Source organism: Anser cygnoides, chromosome 6 (assembly GCF_040182565.1).
Source record: "Anser cygnoides isolate HZ-2024a breed goose chromosome 6, Taihu_goose_T2T_genome, whole genome shotgun sequence".
Classification (NCBI taxonomy): domain Eukaryota; kingdom Metazoa; phylum Chordata; class Aves; order Anseriformes; family Anatidae; genus Anser; species Anser cygnoides.
Genome location: NC_089878.1, coordinates 5,729,943 through 5,749,698, shown reverse-complemented (window position 1 = coordinate 5,749,698; position 19,756 = coordinate 5,729,943). Strand labels below are relative to the sequence as shown.

The window sequence follows — 19,756 nt, the reverse complement described above, 5'->3', positions numbered from 1 at the left end:
ATTAAAAAAAAAAATGTGAATAAAATATAAAACTTTTAATAAAAGATATAATTGAAAAATATATAGCTTTTATCAAAGTGTATGGAAAAAGTTTTTTTCCCACAGGAAAGCTTAAATATTTTAAATTGTCACTTTGTCAATATCTACCTTTTTCTGTTACATACATTAATCACCCACAAAATAAATTCAAACACCTGTTGTAACTTCTAGTATACTTAAACTTAAGAAAACTTAAGCTTAGCTGTCTCAGTCTCAGAAATCAAATGGAAAGAAACTGAGTGTACAGTTACTACTTGGAAGTAATCACCAGTGGGGGATTCGTGAGACTGCAAGTCTTCTGAATAAATTAATTGTAGGGTGGGGTTGAGTGGATAAATAAAAAAAAAAGATAAATGAAGCAGAAAGCATATTACAAATAAGAAACTCAGAAAACATTTGCCAAAGCAAAGACTAATGGGCAAGATTAGGATGTACAGGAGTTTAAATGGTGTTCTGATAGAAAATGGCAATTTTTCACTCACACGTATTTGCTTTCATTCAAGAAAGGTCACTCGTATGTATTATATAAGGACTTATTGCAAATATTTTGTGATGTGGGCAGTTAGTGGGTCCTGAATATTCCTCTCCCTTGGAAGGAATCAAGGGAAGGCTTCTTTAAATCATCACTTCATTGTCTTCTCTCAGTAATCTCTAAACGTTCATCACTGCTTTATGTTCTCACTCATCTTTCAACCTCTCCTCTGGCTCCCTTTTGGTCCTCCCTAAGTCCTGCAGCCTCAAATACATCACAAGTTGTTTTCAGGAGCCACTTCCTATCAGTTAATCCTGCTGATATGGGTGTTGCCGTTAACTGATTTACTCCCCATTCTACAGGCTACTGAGACATACAGCTCTTCTCCTAAAACGTTCAATGTCTTGGTGGCACCCTTCAAAAGCCCTAAGCTGTATTATCCCCATCTCATCACTTACTTTCTTTTTCATTTGCAGTCACTTTATGAATAGTCTACTCCACATTTTACCTTCTCAGTTTGAGCCATCATATCTATAACGTTGATGCCAAGACTGCCATTTAGTTTTATATTTCTATTCATCTGTCTCTTCTTGGATTTCCTACTACTGCAAAAGAATTCCTTCATTTCAAAATGAAAGTTCTCTTACAAATCCCCTCCAAAGCAAAAAGGCAATTATATTATTCTTCCTATCCATCAGGACTGCAACAACCTTCTCCTCTTTGCTGTAATTAAAATACTGATGCTGAAGTATTATTCTTCCTGTGGTCACATTAGTTTCCCTCAGATTCCAGAGGAAAAGCAATCTTCATGCTGGGATTTATAGGGCTATTTCACATGGCCATACACAGGAAAATTAATTCTAAATAAACTAGAATGAATTTAAGTTGCTTCAGAAGTCAATAAAACTAAACTGAATGAAGATCTCTTTAATTAGTACAGAATTTACAAGCAGGGTTAGTGAAGGTCTAGCTAATCCACTTTAACTTACTCAGTTGCTTAAGAGTATAGACCACTATAGCTTCTACTGAGTCCTATGCAAGGTTCCTGTCTTCCTTTCCTCTTAAATTTTTACTCCTCTTGTGCCTGTTCTAAGTATTTCTCTTAATGCTCTCAATACTGCTTCTCAGATCTTTCTGCTTACTATTGAGTTTCTCAACATATACTTGATCTTTTTTTCCTTTTGATGTTTTTAACTAATTATTTTTCAAATGCCTACTAAAGTAAGAGAATGAATGTCTGCTGGGCTGACCAGGCGAAAAGCCTGTGCCTGTAACACTGACTTGCAGCCTGAGCCTTGAGATAGATGCAACATGCTTCACTGTAATCCCAACTGTTAAATTGTCTATGCAGTTGCCAAGCAAAAGATAAAGGTACCACAACAACATTTCCACCTTTTCTTGCAGAGGCAGCTGGAGATTCATTAGTAAATTACTTATAGAAAGCTAAAAGCTTACACGGATATACAAGAAAGTGTCTGCTATTACTCTAACAGCACCTTAAAGCCCATTTCTTACAATATGCTTTCATCTTTCGTTCTTCCCACCAGGGAAGGTATTTCCCCGTCCTCCTACATCTCAACTGCATTCCCATGTTTCATCTTATCTCTATCAGTTTGAAACTCCTACAGCCTAGAACTTTTATTTGCAAAATGGCATATAAATGTCACCTTTTGTTTATGGTGCTAAGTGCATAAGCAATGGTGTGAAAGTGTAGCAGATGAATGAACACTGCTTTCATTTCACAGAAAAGGCATAATGCCTTCTGAAATATATCAGGAAAAATTCAATTAATACAATCTCTAGGCAGCTAGACATTTTAAACATACACCACAGAGATCAAAACAGCTAAGCCCTTAAACCCAAACAGATTTCAGTGGTTTGACTTCTAATAGATCCTAAAAGGGTTTTAATTACTTTCTTTCCTAAGCAAGTCCTAAGCTTTTACTTTACATGTCTTTACAGTCTATTTGTGCTTAGTAAGTCCCTGTAAACACAGGAAATGTATGTAAAGTACATAATCTTTGTTAGCATAAGACTACCTGTATCTTTACCTTTGAAGAAGAAAACAAGGTGTCTTTATTAGAATAATTTTATATGCAAAAGAACTACTGTTAGTTTAAAAAAATAAATCTTTGCTTCAAATAGTTTCCCTGTAGAACAAACTGTTCATTAGCCTCAGGAGTTTACTAAATTATTATAGCTTTAATACTTGAACTATCTAAGTTTACTACGTATTCTTTCAGCAGAGGAAGAAATTGGACACTATAAAAATCTAATCACTAGCAAAGCATGTATCATATTTAGCTGTGATGACATTATTATATTTATTCTCTTTTCAAAACGGATTCCTCATTTTTTTGCTGTGATTTCTTAGCTTTATCATTACATAATTGGAAATTCTTTTATTGAGGAAGTAATGGCCAATACTCCTTACTACTAATTCTTTGAAGTGAAACTAAGACTGAACTTAAAAGCCCCATATCTGGTGCTATTTAAACTATTTAAGCACCAGATAAGGTTCTCTATTCTGAACAAATGTGTTCAACAGGGCCATATTTTACAGACCAGCCGCATTCTTCTATTTGAGGACATAAAGATAAGGACATTTGCAGTCATCCTTCAGTTCTTTACCTCTGAATGATATAAAAACTTAAAAACTCTGGAGGACAGAAATGCAGGATAGGTAATAGGTTTGAAGCAATCTTCGTAAACATCGTTGTTAAGCAGGAGGTGGGAATTAGACATATAGAAAGTATTAAGGGAATCCAGAAGTCAGACAGTAATACATTCAGTGTGGATACCCTGTTGGTACCAGTATTGTCTTCAAGGGAAACATGAATGATTTCATAAGAAGGTTCATTGTAATCTGACTTTTCTTGAGGCATACCACTCTCCTTATGTAGCTCAGGGCCATAAAATTTTCTATTGTACATCTCAGAGTTGACATAGGTTGTAGGATCAAACATCAGAAAACGCAAGGTACATGTTGCTATTAAAAAAAAAAAAGTGATCTTGTGCACAATCTGTACGCAACTACAATTGATCTACATTACTAATCCACTTAAAAAGCTAGGATTTCTCATGAACATTGTGGATCATGTAGTTTGTCTCCACACTGAGTTCCAAATGTAAAATGGTTAGCACATTTGCACTGGGATTTTCTGACTTTATCTGCTTATACCTGTAGCAAAGACTTAGTTCCTCACGTGTACTTCCATTTTTAAAGCATCATATCCTGATAGTTTTTGTGTCAGTCTAGCCTGTTTTAAGAATCTCGATGATCAATGTCATAATCTCAATGTCATAATTCAGAGACAAGTTTTTATTAATTTAATAGAAAATACTTTCAATATATGGTCATTTCCAGTTCCTTTTCAAAACTCTTACACTATTGCTATCGCTTTCAGTCAACTGTATCTCATCCCATTTACATGAGCAGTGAAACTTGAAACATATTAACATATGATAATCTGTTAAAATCTACTTACCTATTGCTGTTTCTGGCATTGCAAAAAGAGTCTTTTCTGTAGCAACTCGGAAATGTCCATGGACTGAAAGGCCAACTCCCTACGTGTGGAGCACAAACAAAGGAAATGGTTATAAAATTACCAGTGAAAATAATTATAACCGTAATCCTATGCAACACACTTCCTGTTTTGCTCTACAATTAAATAATGTTACATTTACCACGCACATCTCAACAAAATATTAAATGGCCTTTTATGGTTCAAAGACCTATAAAGCATTTTTTACCTTCATGATTTGACTGAAATAGCTTTCCATGCTTTAAGAGATTGCTGACTCATACAGAGATTAACTACAAATAGCCCATGAGTGACAGCAACAACAGAAACAAGTGACCCCATTTTTCTCCATTAGACTACTAAGCAAGTTGATATTCTTTTGCTAATGTTATATTATCTATAACATTTGCATATACTTCAACAAACTATCATCAACAACAACAGAAAAGGCCAATACTTTTGGAATATATATGAATTGCATGAAGTTGTAATTATGCTTCTAAAAGAAATACTAGCTAATTATTATTATGTGATAATTACCAACTTTATCAATACAGAAGTATTTTAAGCAGGAAAAGCCTCCAGCATTATTCATTAAAATTCAAAGTCTGTGGTTAGAATCTCAGTCTTCCTTAACCCGGGGACTGTAGTTCTCCAAGTCAGAAATAAGATCCACACTGCGAAGTACCTAGCCTTCTTCTCTAGCAGACTTTTCTGATGAGGTATTTTTTTCAAACCTGTAAAGCTCCTGGCTTTGCCTATCATATTTTCTGATTTGGGCACTGAGCAGCAGCAAGGCCCAAGAAAAAGATGCATTTTCCTTTCACCAAAAAAAATATATATATATCAAAAAAGTGTTCAATAGGCAAACTGACATATTTAAAGAGAAATGGTTATCTGACAAAATTACTACTTTTAGGTCACTTCCATCAATAATATTGAGATTACTCGGCACAACCACAAAAAATGGGTAAAGGATCCTCACTTCTCAAAGCTTAACTACATAATACATACCAATACAAATCTGTAGATCCTAGCTGAAGATAAGTACCCTCTATTGAATATTTCACAAGTGTCATTATACATATATTTTCTCTCACTTTGTTTCAGCTTACTTCCTTTCCTCACTATCCTCCTATCCAACCAATTTTTATATTAAAACTAGTATCACTGCTTAAAAGAAGTCAAAGTATAATGAAGATGTAATCAATTTTTAAGTAACATTTCTACTTGTTTAGATATTAGAAAAATGGTAACTAAGGTTATTAGTCTTCACAAACATCTTCACAATATTTCAGGCTTCCCAACAAAAACAGTGGGATTAGTTGAGTGATACCTGCTTGGACCAGCATTGCATGTTCGATAGGCTTTTAAGAAGACAGTAGAACATCTTTTCATTTCACTTATCTACAGGGATCTTTGGGTGAGTTTTACATTAAAATTTTACAAAGTTATCTCAAGCTAATAAAAATTACATCCATTTCTTCGCACCATTCTTATACATTCTTTCCTGGCCCCTTGTACATTTCTGCCAAGCAAGAAATTAATTGTCACCACTTATTCCATTAGGGTGATGCATGATTAAATATGAAAACATCTTAAAGGTGTTTTTTCTGTAAAATGAGTATCTGCGATTCTCAGTTTTTAATATAAATTTATGAAGCTTTTAAGATTCCATTCTAATTTCCTGAGAAATGGACACTTAACATTTCTGGCTATTGTATTTGATTTTATATGCAGAGCCTAAGCCAAATCTATATACACAGGGAACTGCTGTTTCACGGAGGCAAATGGATTTTGAGCAAAACCTGAATCTTATTTGCATAGGGTACAATTACATCTCATCCCTTATCTGTCCCTCAGCTCTTTCACTTGACTGGTTGTAGATCTGTCTCATCTGAGCAGCAGCAAAGGCAGCAGCCCTGTATGTAAAGCTTCATTTATTCATTAAAAATCTCTAGAATTCTTAAAGGAAGCAGAAATGTGACTTCATCACTTTCAACATTTTATTGTATCACACCAGCATATTTTCATTGCATTGAGCAAAGCCTTTCTTATAGCAAGAGAAAGCACAATACTTGTGCCATTTTTATGCATGTTCAGCAGTAATAACAACTTTTTTATAAAATTGAAATAAAGCAAGTCCATTTTGCTTTTTCTAATTCTTAACTGTTTTTGTTGTTGTTGTTTTCTAACGCTGTATCTAAGAATACAAATACCGTTTATCATAAAACATTTTCCTGGCTTATTTTCTAGGTAATCAGTAGTTTGTATGAGAAAAAAGATTCAAATTTTCAACTTGAGTACTAAGTAATAAAGAATGGAGTGTGAACTCCACGAAGGCTGCTTCTCTTTCAAGTTTGTTCTTTTTATAGTGATAAAAATAACTGTAGAGTTTTCCTCATAGAAAGTTGAAAGAAGTAATTTTCTTTTGAAAGAATTTGAAAGAATCAGATTTCACTTTCTCAAGTGCCTTAGCCATAATTGGATTTGTTTTCTAGATAGCCTTCAAGTTTTATGGTAAAGATAAGAGCTTAATTTAGATACATATTTAAAAGACTAAAATTGTATTTTCTTCTTAGTCATTGTAAAGAAAATGGCACAAATACATCCTTATTTATTTGAAGATTGTTTTGAAATGATCCCACATTAAGATAAAACTAGGAGAGAAAAATGAGTTAACACTCTGAGGGTACAAACTCCAGTAATTTATTAAACTGCCGATCATATGATTTCATGTGTTTATTTGCAGCTTCCCAAATGGTTATTTTAATAACTTCCACTGTATGTGATTAACCTTCTCCATCTAATCCAGAGAAGTGTATTAGTTTAAAAGTATCCTGTGTAAAGAACAAACTCTTCCAATCAGAAGTCTAAATGCATTCCTCCTCCATTTCTTGATATATATATTTTTTAATTTTAAACCAGAACCTTACACAGGTAGAGTCCCGTCTAGGAGGCCCTTCCCACTATTGAAATATCTGCAGTCAGGCTGTGTTCACTTCACCTTAAATGGCCCCAGCATTTACACATACTAGCCTAAATGCTATTATGTCTTTATTAAAACGTGCTATACCCTGCACTGTGAGAGACCTCCCTTTCATGATCTTCAAATACGTACTAAAGCTAACTTCTTGCTTCAGACTTTTCCAAGATACATTTGGCCACTACAGCAAAAGACAATATAAAAAGTTTTTATAAGTACATAAACAAGAAAAGAAGGACAAAGGTGAATATCCATCCCTTCTGAAGTGTGGGGGGAAATATATTGACAAGAGATGAGGAAAAGTCTGAGGTATTTAATGCCTTCTTTGCCTCAGTCTTTATTGGTAAAACTAACTCACCTCAGAGTACCTAGCCCGCTGAGCTAGAAGACAGAGGCAGGGAGCAGAATGAAGCCCTTATAATCCAGGGGAAATGGTTAGCAACCTACTACACCACTTGAACACCCGCAGACCTATGGGGCCGGTAGGATCCACCCAAGGGTGCTGAAGGAGCTGGTGGAAGTGCTTGCCATGCTGCTTTCAATAATTTACCAGCAGTCTTGGCTAACCAGGGAGGTCCCAGCTGACTGGAGGTTCACAAACGTGACACCCACCTACAAGAAGGGCAAGAAGGAGGATCTGGGGAACTACAGGCCTGTCAGTCTGACTTTTGTGCTAATGAAGGTCATAAAGCAGACTATCCTGGCACGTACAGGACAACCAGGTGATCAGACCCGGTCAGCACAGGTTTAAGAAAGGCAGGCCCTGCCCAGGCCTTGGAAGTGGTGGTCCCTCTATACTTGGCACCAATGAGTCCACACCTCAAGTACTGTGTCCAGTTTTGGGCCCCTCACCACAAGAAGTCCACTGAGTTGCTCGAGCATGTGGCGGCGGAGAGCAATGAAGCTGGTGAAGGGAGTAGAAAATGACACATGAGGAGCAGCTGAGGGAACTGAGGCTGTTTAGTCTGGAGAAGAGGAGGCAGGGGCCTCATCAGTCTATACACCTGCCTGAAAGGAGGCTGCAGCGAGGTGGGTGTCAGTTCCCTTTATCAGGTGACAAGTGATAGGACAAGAGGAAATGGCCTCAAGTTGCACCAGGGGAAGTTTAGACTGGACATCAGGAAGAATTTCTTCATGAAAAGGGTGGTTAGGCACTGGAACAGGATGCCTAGGGAGGCAGTGGAGTTGCCACCCTGTCTATTTAAGAGATGTGTGGATGTGGCGCTTAGGGACATAGTTTAGTGGTGGAATAGGTAGTGTTGGGTGGATGGTTTGACTTAATGATCTTAGAGGTCTTTTCCAACCTAAATGATTCTATTATTCTATTTCTCTGGTGAATCAGGATTGGTTTTTAATCCAGATCATTTATCTTAATAATGGCAAGAACCATTCTTTTGTCTGCTGGCAACTGCATGTTTTAAGTTTGTAAAAGATACTTAAAAACTGAGACCAAAAGTTACAGTGCTTAGTAACAACCGACCAATTTAAACAATCTTTCTGTAAGGCTTTTTATATCAGTTAATCAAAAACATATACAATAGCAGAAATGGTGGTCTGAAAATGCATTACTGCAGATAGTTTGGCGATAATGGTGTTTGATTGCAAATTATAAATTTACTACTGCATAGGTATTAAAATACTAATCTTAATAAATGTAGCGTGCTACAATTTTACTATTACAGCACACCTTGTGAAGGTATGAAATATTGTTTGCAGATCTCTTAGTTCTGTTCAAATTAATCAACAAGCTTCTGAAAATGGGAGTATCTCAATTTTACTTCCCATACACGATTTCAAACTCAGTGCAGTATTTCAAATGTCATTATGTGAGTGTGTATAGAAAACTTATCATTATTTCCATATTTTTCATGATGAATACAGAACCTTATTAAAGTACTTTTCTGATGAAAAACAAAGTATAGATTACTGATATAAATTGAGCAATGGAATACAGCTACTATAAATCTCAAAAGTATGCGGTATTATCGTAAATTGAAAATGACCCACATTAGTCATTCAGAGAACTCAACATATCTAAGAAAGTTAATAGAAATTGAGGGCCACCACAACAGAAAACCACACAGTGCAAAATAAATATACCCTTCTTGAACGACATACAACAACACAATGATGCTCATATTCACCTGCAGCATTAAGCACTGGAGTTACTAACTGAATAAACATCTGTTCACATACAGAGAAGTAGATCTATCTCATAGCAAAACCATAAACCGTATTTGACTATTTACTAAATAACCTAACTGCAAAGGAGTCATTGCCTAGAAAAGCTTAAGAGATGGAATAAAAGAAATACAAACAGAAAAGGAGCTCATCTTCAGTAGGCTGATAAAGATTTTTTAGCTGTACAAGCAAATAATTTCATTACAATACTACTATCAATACCATCTGCAGTGAAAGTCCTGTTGGTAATAGTTCAAATGCAATGATAAGACATTTTAAACTAAATGAGAATGCAGTTTCTGGTAGGGCCAGAACCACAAAAGAAATGCGGCAATCAACAAGACAAACTGGGCATAATATAACAAAGGGCAAGTATATCTGAACACAGATGTGTAAAAAAGACAACGTGCAGCGATTTTTGTCTGCTGATACGTTCACAAAAGCATTAGTTGGCAACGTAAACAAGTGAAATTGATTGAGGGAGCACCAGAGGCTTATAGCTATGTTAGATCAAAAATCATTGATATAAGAGCATTATCCCCTGCATCCAGACGCAGCAAATCTTAAACTAAATCAAAATTAATCTTTGTTCATCATTAATGTCATGGACCACTCCAAAGATTATAATCTGTTTTTATCAGTAAATATTAGCAGGCAAGATGATTTATTGAACCAGAGCAATATTTTACAATAGATCTGGACTAAGAATATCACATTCTTTAGTTGATGACATATAAATCAACTTTATACAAATATCCTAAAAAATCATTAAAAACAGTGCTTTTGGTGGTCTTTTCAATCATTTTGTGTTGTTTTAAAATATAAAATATTAATTTAATATACAATTTAAATATGAAATATTAATTTCCACATACCGATTATGTGCTAGAGCATCCCATTCCAAATTTCTACAGGCATACAGAAGAACAACCGTCTGGATAATATTACCTGTAATAATATCTGATGTTTCAGTCTGAAGTGTTTTCCTTAAAGCTTAATGCCAAACCTGTAAGAAAGTTTGTGCTATGAATGACAACCAATATTTGGTGAATACTCTGATGCTTCATGGCACAAACCAGTGGCAGAATTCATTCCAGTTGTGTGTTTCCTAAAGTTTACTTCTGTTTTCACCACAAATTCAAACATCATACTAAAAACTTCCCCTTAATTCATTAATATCTTGTTTGATGACCTAGAAGTGTAACTTGTTCTCCTGACTTCTGATTATTTAAACAAATTTGCTCAACTACATTAATAGTAATCATTTAGGTCAATTTCTTCTAACAGTGGAACTTGAAAAAAATCAGAGGCCACACCAGCACCGCTACAATGACTGTCTTTTATAAACAAAATTTAGATTCAATTTTGAAAATCCCTGTTTTGATTTTGCTACTACCAGCCAAAATTCATGCAGAAGCAGCAGTGGCAGTCAAACGCATGCCTTCACAGTAAGGAGGTAGACCTTCTTGCTTTTTCACTATTCTATCTTACTGCGACTTATTTATTAACTATATCGGGTTTTTTTAATTATTGTTTCTAAAATTCTTGACAAGCATTGTTCCTCTGCAACACCTAAAAATGTAGCTACTGCAAGAAATACAAAGATTTGGACTAGCCACATCCTAACATCTGCAGGGAAGGCAGGAAAGAGACGGGACCCATTTCAGAAAGATGCATCAACACACAACTAAGCTTTTAGGTTTTCTTTTAAAACTGAAGAAAACACTTTTTGTTCTTAAAGATGGGCACATGCAACATTTTTTTTTAAACAGGAGCATAGTTATTTGGGGTGACACGTGCAAACTAAGGGAATTTTGTCATGATGTTCCATTTCTTAGGAAAAAAATGCTTAAATAATAGAATAAAGCAGACATTAAAACTAACTCAAGGAGAAAATAAGCATTCACAGTCTTCTGGGAAATGAGAAAAATTAACAGGGGATGGAGAAGCAGGCAAAGATAATTCTCTTCAGAACTTTTGTCCTTGATCTATAATAAAGGGAAGGAAAGGGAAATGAGATGAGAAAATTCTCAATATGAGACTCTAGATGAAGGCCCAGAACTAAAGAAAAATAGTAGAACTTCTAGCAAGAAAGACTGTGGTGTTAAATGGTAAGAATGAATCCATACAGAAGCACGCAAAATATCTGCGATGACACTAAACAGTGCAAGGGTGCAAAAGGTTTCCATGAAGCCATAAAGAAAACCTCCTATAAACATACACAGGTTTCACAAATAAACAAATAAAAATAAAAAATACAGAAAGTACAACATAGAACCTCAAATTTAGTCAGAGTAGACAAGTGATGTCTACTCTATGATGTGATCTCTACCTCATTACACTGCACAGAAATGCAAAAAACATTTGTTCTGTGATTCAAAAATATTAAGTGCAGTCCAATTGCATAATGCCAACATGTATGTTAAGGAAGTCTGCCTTTCTTTCTACGTGTAAAATAGTGGTATCCGCTCCTTTTCATGTTGTACATTAAAGAAGTCACTCACTGTAGATTTGGAAGAGGGACTGGAGCTTTACTCTCTGTACCACTATTGTTTTCAAACCCGTAGTTTAAAATACTTGGTTTCAAGACAGTGCTTTATGATCGGCCCTTTAGGGAATAGCATCACGTGCAAATCGTTGAACATTCAGTAGTTATTTTTTTTATTGATGTCAAAAACTGCTGATATTATAGTCCAATTAGCTACAGAATGAAGTGTGCCATTTGTCCCTGGGATCAAGCGCAGGAGCTTAGCAGGCAGACCCACAAGCCAGATGGTCAATATAGCGTAGTATCAGCCAAGAGTGCATCCTGTTTTAGTATTGCTTCAGCATTGTTTTCAACATCCTATATTACAAAAGCTAAGAGGTACACAAGTCAATCTCACAAAGGTTTGTTTCAAAGTACAACAGATAACTACTTCCAAAATCTCTATTCTATTTTACAATAAAAGCTTCCTTCAGCTTTGAAGCATAGACAACAAATGGACAAGAAGTTTCTGTATGGTACACAAGTAAGAGTTTCTAGGGGAGCCAGAGAGAGAAAAGGAGAGAAAGAGAGAATAGGAAAGCAGCTTATCCAGGTTTAGTATGTCAATATTCTAGGCAGATTCTAGGGCATAAATTAAAACAAAACTGACTGCAGATATTTTAATAGTGTGAAGGGCTCTAGCTTTTCAGAATGTTGTAAGGTAAAGTTTCACCAAGACGCCAGGCTTGAGTTGAAATAAAACACTGCAAACTCACTCCAAAAAGTTATTTATTCAAAGTTTTGAAAAGCTTTTATTGCTTAAAGCAAACTAAAAGCCTAAAAGAGAAGTATTCCACTTTTTCTGGAAGAGCATTAAAATGTTATTGTTCTCCCACATCAAACTCTTCTTAAGTCCTCACGAAGACAAGTGGACTCTATTTGGTGCAACAGTGAATAATTATGGAGCAAAGATGCAAACCTCACCTAAGCAAATTTCTGCCTTAAAGACCTACGTGTCAGGTCCTAAGACCTTCCTTAAAAAGTAAATCAGATTCCTCTAATATAAGCAACTAGAATCTTTTGCTGAAAATCAAGTGGCACTGATACACACGTACAAAGTTAAATATGAGCACTAAGCTCACACTTTCTACTACAATATAAAAGGCTACGGTAATTTTGAATCTGTAGTCCGGGAGGGAAGAATGGTCCGATATGCAACAGTAGTTGAAGTTTTTCCAAACTGCAGAGTAGGTTCAGGGATTTGCTTCCATCTGATTCCCTGGAACCTCTAATTAGCCCTGTAGCTTACATTAAATTGACGTTATCACTCCGTAAGCAACGTTATGAAAAAAAATCATATTCTGAGCTGCAAAGTTTATGATGCTAAGAAAACATAGCCTAGATGATATCACTATTAAATGAAGAGCACAGTTACCTGGAAGTATTTTAAGATATCAGCAATTTGCAGTCAAACTGAGACGGCACCTCTACTGAGGTCATACAGAAGCCGATCATTAATAAAGTTTTATTTGATATTTTTCATTAGCTGCTTGGATGAGGAAATAACAAGGGGTTTTTTTGTTTGTTGCTTTTTGCTGTGTTTTTTATATATATATATGTACAGATATAATTTCCAAATTACATTTTGGGAAGGTATTAATACTTTGAAGGGCAGGATCAGAATTCAAAACCATCTCACTTCAGAGAAATAGTGGAACAAGAACAGACAGATATTAATGAAATGAAATCAACTACATTTACAAAAGTAAAATCAAATGCAAGGTTGCAAGCATGCTTTTTATAGAACAAATGCCTTAAAGTTTTCCAGACCTGAAATCAACTAGGATCTTAATAGAAACAATAAAGAAATGCAAAAGAATTTACTTCAGACACTATGCTACAGCAGGCACCAAAGGGTGGAATTGTACTCACTTAGCCTAGATTTAACACATCTGGGAAGCCTAACCAGCTTGATGTGGTGGAGCTATAAAAGGCAATGCCAGGTGATGCAACACTCAGGTTTATTCAAAGAGGAAGTAAGTACTTGGTGTTTTTTAAAATAGTCTTTCAGGAAAAGTGTAACTTGATAAGATTGATGCTGACACACAAGTTCTGTTCAAGGAAGAACTAAATACAGGTAAAAGGTAAGTGACAAGGAAATATACCATGACAGAAGTTTATATTCCGCAAGCAGAAAGAGGTAAGAATAATGGCTTTAAGAGTATGTAGATGTGGTGGCTTCCTAGCATCTGATGTTTTGGGAGGCTTTGGTTTGCGTGAGCTACTTATGATAGAATATTTCTATCATATATAGGGGATAATTATTCTGCTCTACTTAGTGCTAATGAATTCCCCAGCTGAAACACGGTCTGGTTTTTGGTAACGAACTGTAAAGTACACAAATTGGAGAGATTCCAGAGGACTGCAAGAAGACAAAGGGAATTAATCTATAGTAAAGACTAAAGAACTAGTCTTTTCCCAGTTAAAGTGAGATGGCTGGGAGAAAGTAAAGTATCTTAAAATGCTCTTAGAGAGCTGTGATTAAGGAATATATTGACTATATACACTGAAGTCTTAAATTAGACACTAGGGAAATCATGAAAGAATAATTAAGTAGTAGGGTAGGATGTCTAGAAAAACTAAATTCCTGATGTTAGAAAGTTCTGAATGCATTAGGTGGAAATCTCCTAAGCCCTCATCACTCTATATTTAACACTACTTCAAAGCGCAAAAGAATAATCTCAAGGATCCTCTCAGCTCTGTACTTCTGTTATCTAAATCTCAATGTATGTGTCATTACTACCTGAGTGACTAAGGGAGGATCAAACAGTACTTTAAACTCTCTAATAGACACCTTGAAAATACTTTACCTAAGTACCTTAGATATAGACTCTCACTTTCAAAGCCCTTGCTTAAAAAAACTGTGCTGATGTGTGTGTTGACAAAACTAATGGAAAGCCACTTGTGAATCCAAAGAGCCAATCAATGAGTCTTCTCATAATTGCAATAAATACGCCTGAGGTCTTCTCCTACTGAGGAAAGAACAAAGCAGTCAGCGCTTCATACTGCTACTGCTGTCACCAACTAGGCCTAAAAGCTGAGGGAGCATGGCTGTGGAAACAAGGTTGGGTGACCTCTGTCTCTCAAAGTTGCAAACTATATTCAAATTCCAACTTCCTATTCCTCTCTCTAAACATAAAGATTAGAAAATGGGATCGTCAGAATAACTCCAAGAATGGGGCTGTAAGAAAGGGTTTATGAGAGCTGGTGATGCTGTCAAACTCCACCATTTCTACATTGAAAGTGTCATGTGTTACCTTATTAAGCTTAAGTCTACTTGCCCAACAAGAGATGGAGGGAGATGTTTTTTCAACCCAAAACTGAAAGCATTAATTGTTAAAGCAAGAAGTATAACATAATCATGTAACCCTTAAATCTGTAAGCTTAGCAAATATACTGTGTAACGGGTCAGACTAAAGGTTTAAACACTGAATTTAACTGTTCAAAAACAAAAATGCCCATGTTTGAGCAACAGACTTTACTTGCTAATGCTAAAAATATTAAAAATTAAAACTAAAGTTTTAGGACCTATTTGGGCCTTATAAACAATTAAGCAGCTAAGTATTCAATAATATTGAGTGACAGGTCTGTAACAGCAGCAAATTGCTTTTCACAAAGCATACAATTCAGCTGTGAAACTGCCACAGGCCCTTCTGGAGACAAAGGCTAATTAACATCAAAAATACTAGATGAACACTGAGGTAACAGTGATTACTGGTGATTATTAACTCTGTGGTTCTGAAATAAAGCCTAGCTCAGGTAGTTTCTAATCATGTATGTGCTAGAATATGTTATTAAGGAAGACAGTACTTTGTATATGACTCCTCAGATTCCTCCTGAAGCTAATGGCCATGTTCTTTGGCTCCTGAAAATGATGTGGCTTTGACAACACGCCACTGAATTTTTAAGTATGGTTTAGATAAATTTAGCCCAATGAGTTCTAAGGGTGAAGCACTTATTATAATACAATGACTACTAAAGTGACATAACTCAGTTCTATACAGACAAAACAATGCTGATTTCATTATTAACACCACAACTACTTGCTCAACTTCCTTAAATGAATGCTTGCTTTCTAAAGAAATCTTGCAAGACGATGTATATTCTTTCAACAGTATGCTTAGTATGAATTTTAAGCTCTTTGCATTCATTAGTAACATTGTTCTAAAGTTAATCTTATTAAAGACCGATATACTTAAAGACTTTTCTTAGGTATACTTTGGATGCAAATAACATATAAAATAGTTGATATCCAGGAAACTAAAGCTTTCATTCATTAACACAAGGCCACGTTCACTAACTTCCTAGATCTATGCCCCATAGTTTTTATTTGCTATCAAATATTCCCCTTAAATTCTAAGTCCAGTCATCTCAAAGCTACCACTCAAAATCGCTATAATACATTTCATCTTTCTGAGGGTTAGTCTGTGAGAAAGAGTGTCCAACACTAATTTATTTTGTGACAAAACCCTGTTCAAAAACATGGATTTTGACTGAGCTTATAAAGCAGGGTTGGTTGTTTGTTTTTTTTAACATAAAAAGTTTTTGTTAAATATTCTACACTTTTTGTCTAGTGTCCAGGTATTTAATTTTCAACAAAATAAAAATCTATGGTCAGAAGTCAACTATAATAATTTGAATACTGGTTTGGTTTTTTTTAGCAACATGAGAGTATATGCCTGTGTCCCTTTCAATAGGACACACCCTTTAACAGCAAATCATAGAATATCCCGAGTTGGAAGGGACCCATAAGGATCATCAAGTCCAACTCCTGGCACCGCACAGGTCTGCCCAAAAGTTCAGACCATGTGGCTAAGTGCACAGTCCAAGTGCTTCTTAAATTCAGACAGGCTTGGTGCAGTGACTACTTCCCTGGGGAGCCTGTTCCAGTGTGCGACCACCCTCTCGGTGAAGAACCTCTTCCTGATGTCCAGCCTAAACTCGCCCTGCCTCAGCTTAACACTGTTCCCGCGAGTCCTATTACTGGTGATTACAGAAAATAGGTCAGCACCTGCCTCTCCACTTCCCCTCGTGAGGAAGCTGTAGACTGCGATGAGGTCTCCCCTCAGCCTCCTCTTCTCCAGGCTGAACAGGCCAAGTGCCCTCAGTCGCTCCTCATATGTAATCCCCTCTAGGCCCTTCACCATCTTCGTCTCCCTCCTCTGGACACTCTCCAACAGTTTTACATCCTCTTTGTACTGTTGTGCCCAGAACTGCATACAGTACTCGAGGTGAGGCCGCACCAGCACAGAGTAGAACAGGACAATCACTTCCCTCGACCGACATGTGGAATGTAAAATGCAGAATTTAAAAATTTATTTCGCTATTCTTTCTAGGAAAATACCATCATTTTTGCTTCATTAGATGTTCTTGTCACTCAAACCTACTGCCCTAAAGCTGAATAAGTACAAAAAGATTAAAAGACAGACTTATATGGAATTCCAATTTGTGATGAACTATAGAGTATATACAAAAAGGTGCAGAGAACAAGCTCCACAGCCCCATCTGTTGGCTAATCAAGCTCTCCAGAGTATCACCCACCAGACTCTAAAGAACAGTATTGAAGTGGAACCAGTTCATTTTTTGGAATACAATTCCGAGTTTATCACAAATCTAAGATAATTGTGAATCAATAGCAAATTTTATTACCTGAGTACATAATAACTGAGTTTCTAATACACTGCTGGATGTTTTAACCAATTTTAAATTAGAACAACATTGCACTCAATATGCATGGTGCTACAAAGGAGTACCTGCATTTCTGAGCATGGCTGAAATTGACATGGTTGCATTTTTATTCATAGATTAATGGTGTAGAGTGAAATTGAAGCGTTTAAGAGGGGTCTCATGATTTTTAAGCCCAAGCTTAAACCACTTGCTTTTAAAGCTAAAGACCTGAACATGGTTTGTTGTGTTTGTTTTTTTTAATGACAGTTACTGTGGTTCATAAGTAACAAATGCTCCTAGCTCCCACTCACTTGCAGGGACTAAGCCAGATTTTGAGCATATGAAATTGACACAATAAGGTCATATTTAATCTAAAACATAGTTCCCTAGTGTTTGAGTGATTTAAAACAAATCATCTAATTACCACGAACAGAATAACTCCTTTGTATGAATGCAGTTCCAGTGAATAATTATAGTAGGATAGAGAACTTCCATGCAACAAGCAAAACAAGATAACAGGATGAACCATGACCAGGTTTGTTCTAGTGGTTTTAATCTAAAAATCTTACTGCAGTGCACCTATTTTAACCACAACAGAAAAGAGCTGCTGCAAGCTTTGTTTGGTTAAGGTCAGGACTGATGGGGGTTCCCAGTGCTGACAACAGTGATAGAAGGAAGCTAGCACACCCTTCCTGCTTGAACATTGGTCCATTTAGACAAATCAACGCTAATCTTGCAGAGGTAGCTGAAAGGAACGCAGCTCAAAACTATCACAGAGCACATACACAAAAATTGATAGGCATTGAGAAATACTGCTGCTGACCTCCTTTGTTAAACCATCAGTAGATACTTCTATGTACTGCAAGGAGAAAAAAAGTGTGTTGATAAAAAAAAAAAAACATGCATTCCTGTAGTAAGGGCATTAAAGGACGTCTCAGAGTAAACTGCAGCTCTACTAACACTGCAAAATAAATAGCATTCAAGGTTATATGAAAGTTTAAAAGCAGTCCATAAACTGAGACCAAACTGCTTCTTCCCCTACCTTAGATTGCGTACTTTTTCCTCCAAAATTGTATGTTTTTATCACACTGACATGAAAGACAACCACAACTTCAGTGTGGGATCTTGAGGTGGTACCACAAAGTTTTAAATATAACACACAAGAACTAAAATCCTGGTTTTCAGACCCAGCCAAAGAGTGGGCAACAGAACCCTGTATGCTTTAATAGAAACGAAGTGTGTATATTCACACTTTTGGAATGATACGCTTGTTCCATCTTTTTATTTTTTTTTTAATTTCAGGAAGCCCAATGCAAGAAAAGGCAAAATGCCTCTTGTGAAATAGTATTTTAGGCTATTATACCAAAATAATGTTTTAGAGAAGTGCAAGACAAAAGTACTTCATGCAAAGCTTTTGAGGTCTTCCATGCTCATGCCTCTACTTGTGTTAAACTTTGCCTAAAGCAAACACCTGATGAGATTATACCTTAAAACATTGAAAAGGAATGCAGTAGAACAGAAGCTGCAGTGTAGAAAAGTGTAAAACAAATTCAGAGGGAGAACAAAAATGCTTGAACAGTAGCTCTCGAAAAGAAAAAAAAAACAAAAACAAAACAAACAAAAACAAACAAAAAAGAAACCCTGGAGGTGACATATCTGGACAAGTAGGCGAGATCTTCTCTTTCTATCTTTTCTCTCTTTTTCTATCTTCTCTTTCTGAGCAAGATAACATACATTTCTAGTCATCAGGTCCTGCAGTGAAGGGTCCCCTTAGCTGTTGAGTAGTTGCATAACATTTTAAGATCTACATCATGTTTCAAATGTATTTATTAAATAAAACTACATAAGCCTCTGTAGAACAGATGAAAGAAACTAACTTCCTTCTAGGAAGGAATATTCTCTTATATTCCAGCTGCATAAGTTAGGCAATAAATACCATCAACTTCATATCATAAGCAGACAGATGTTAAAAACAAAACCAAAAACTCCACTGGCTTAATGACATGGCAGCATACACATTGAAGCAGCTTTCCAGCATAACTATTGACACTCCATAACAGAGATCCTTTAAATCTTCACTTTCAGCAGCAAGAAAAAACTATCTGTCAAGAACTGTATTGAAGCAGTTGTAATTAGCAGTCCAGGAATACTTGTCATCACCCATAAATCTAAGTGACAATATGGCAGACAGACATCACTGTCAAACTCATTGTTCAAAATAACTCAAGATTATTGTACTCTGTTCCCTACTATGATGCACATATATCCAACAGATGTCAAACTGAAGTGAACAGCATTTCAACATGTAGAAAAGCATGGTACTGCCATTCACTACCTACTCACAGTATTTAGAGCCAACA

The 19,756-nt window shown here is 36.0% G+C and overlaps 1 protein-coding gene across 3 annotated transcripts in view; it reads right to left on the bottom strand.

Moving 5' to 3' along the window:
• The window catches only part of HIBCH (3-hydroxyisobutyryl-CoA hydrolase), a 44,188-nt gene that overhangs the window by 17,877 nt on the left and 6,555 nt on the right, over positions 1-19,756 (bottom strand). For all 3 annotated transcript variants that reach the window (XM_048058497.2, XM_048058498.2, XM_013178646.3), the window contains one exon: positions 4,000-4,078. In XM_048058497.2, the coding sequence (XP_047914454.1) occupies positions 4,000-4,078 (79 nt within the window). The remainder of the gene's footprint in view (positions 1-3,999; positions 4,079-19,756) is intronic.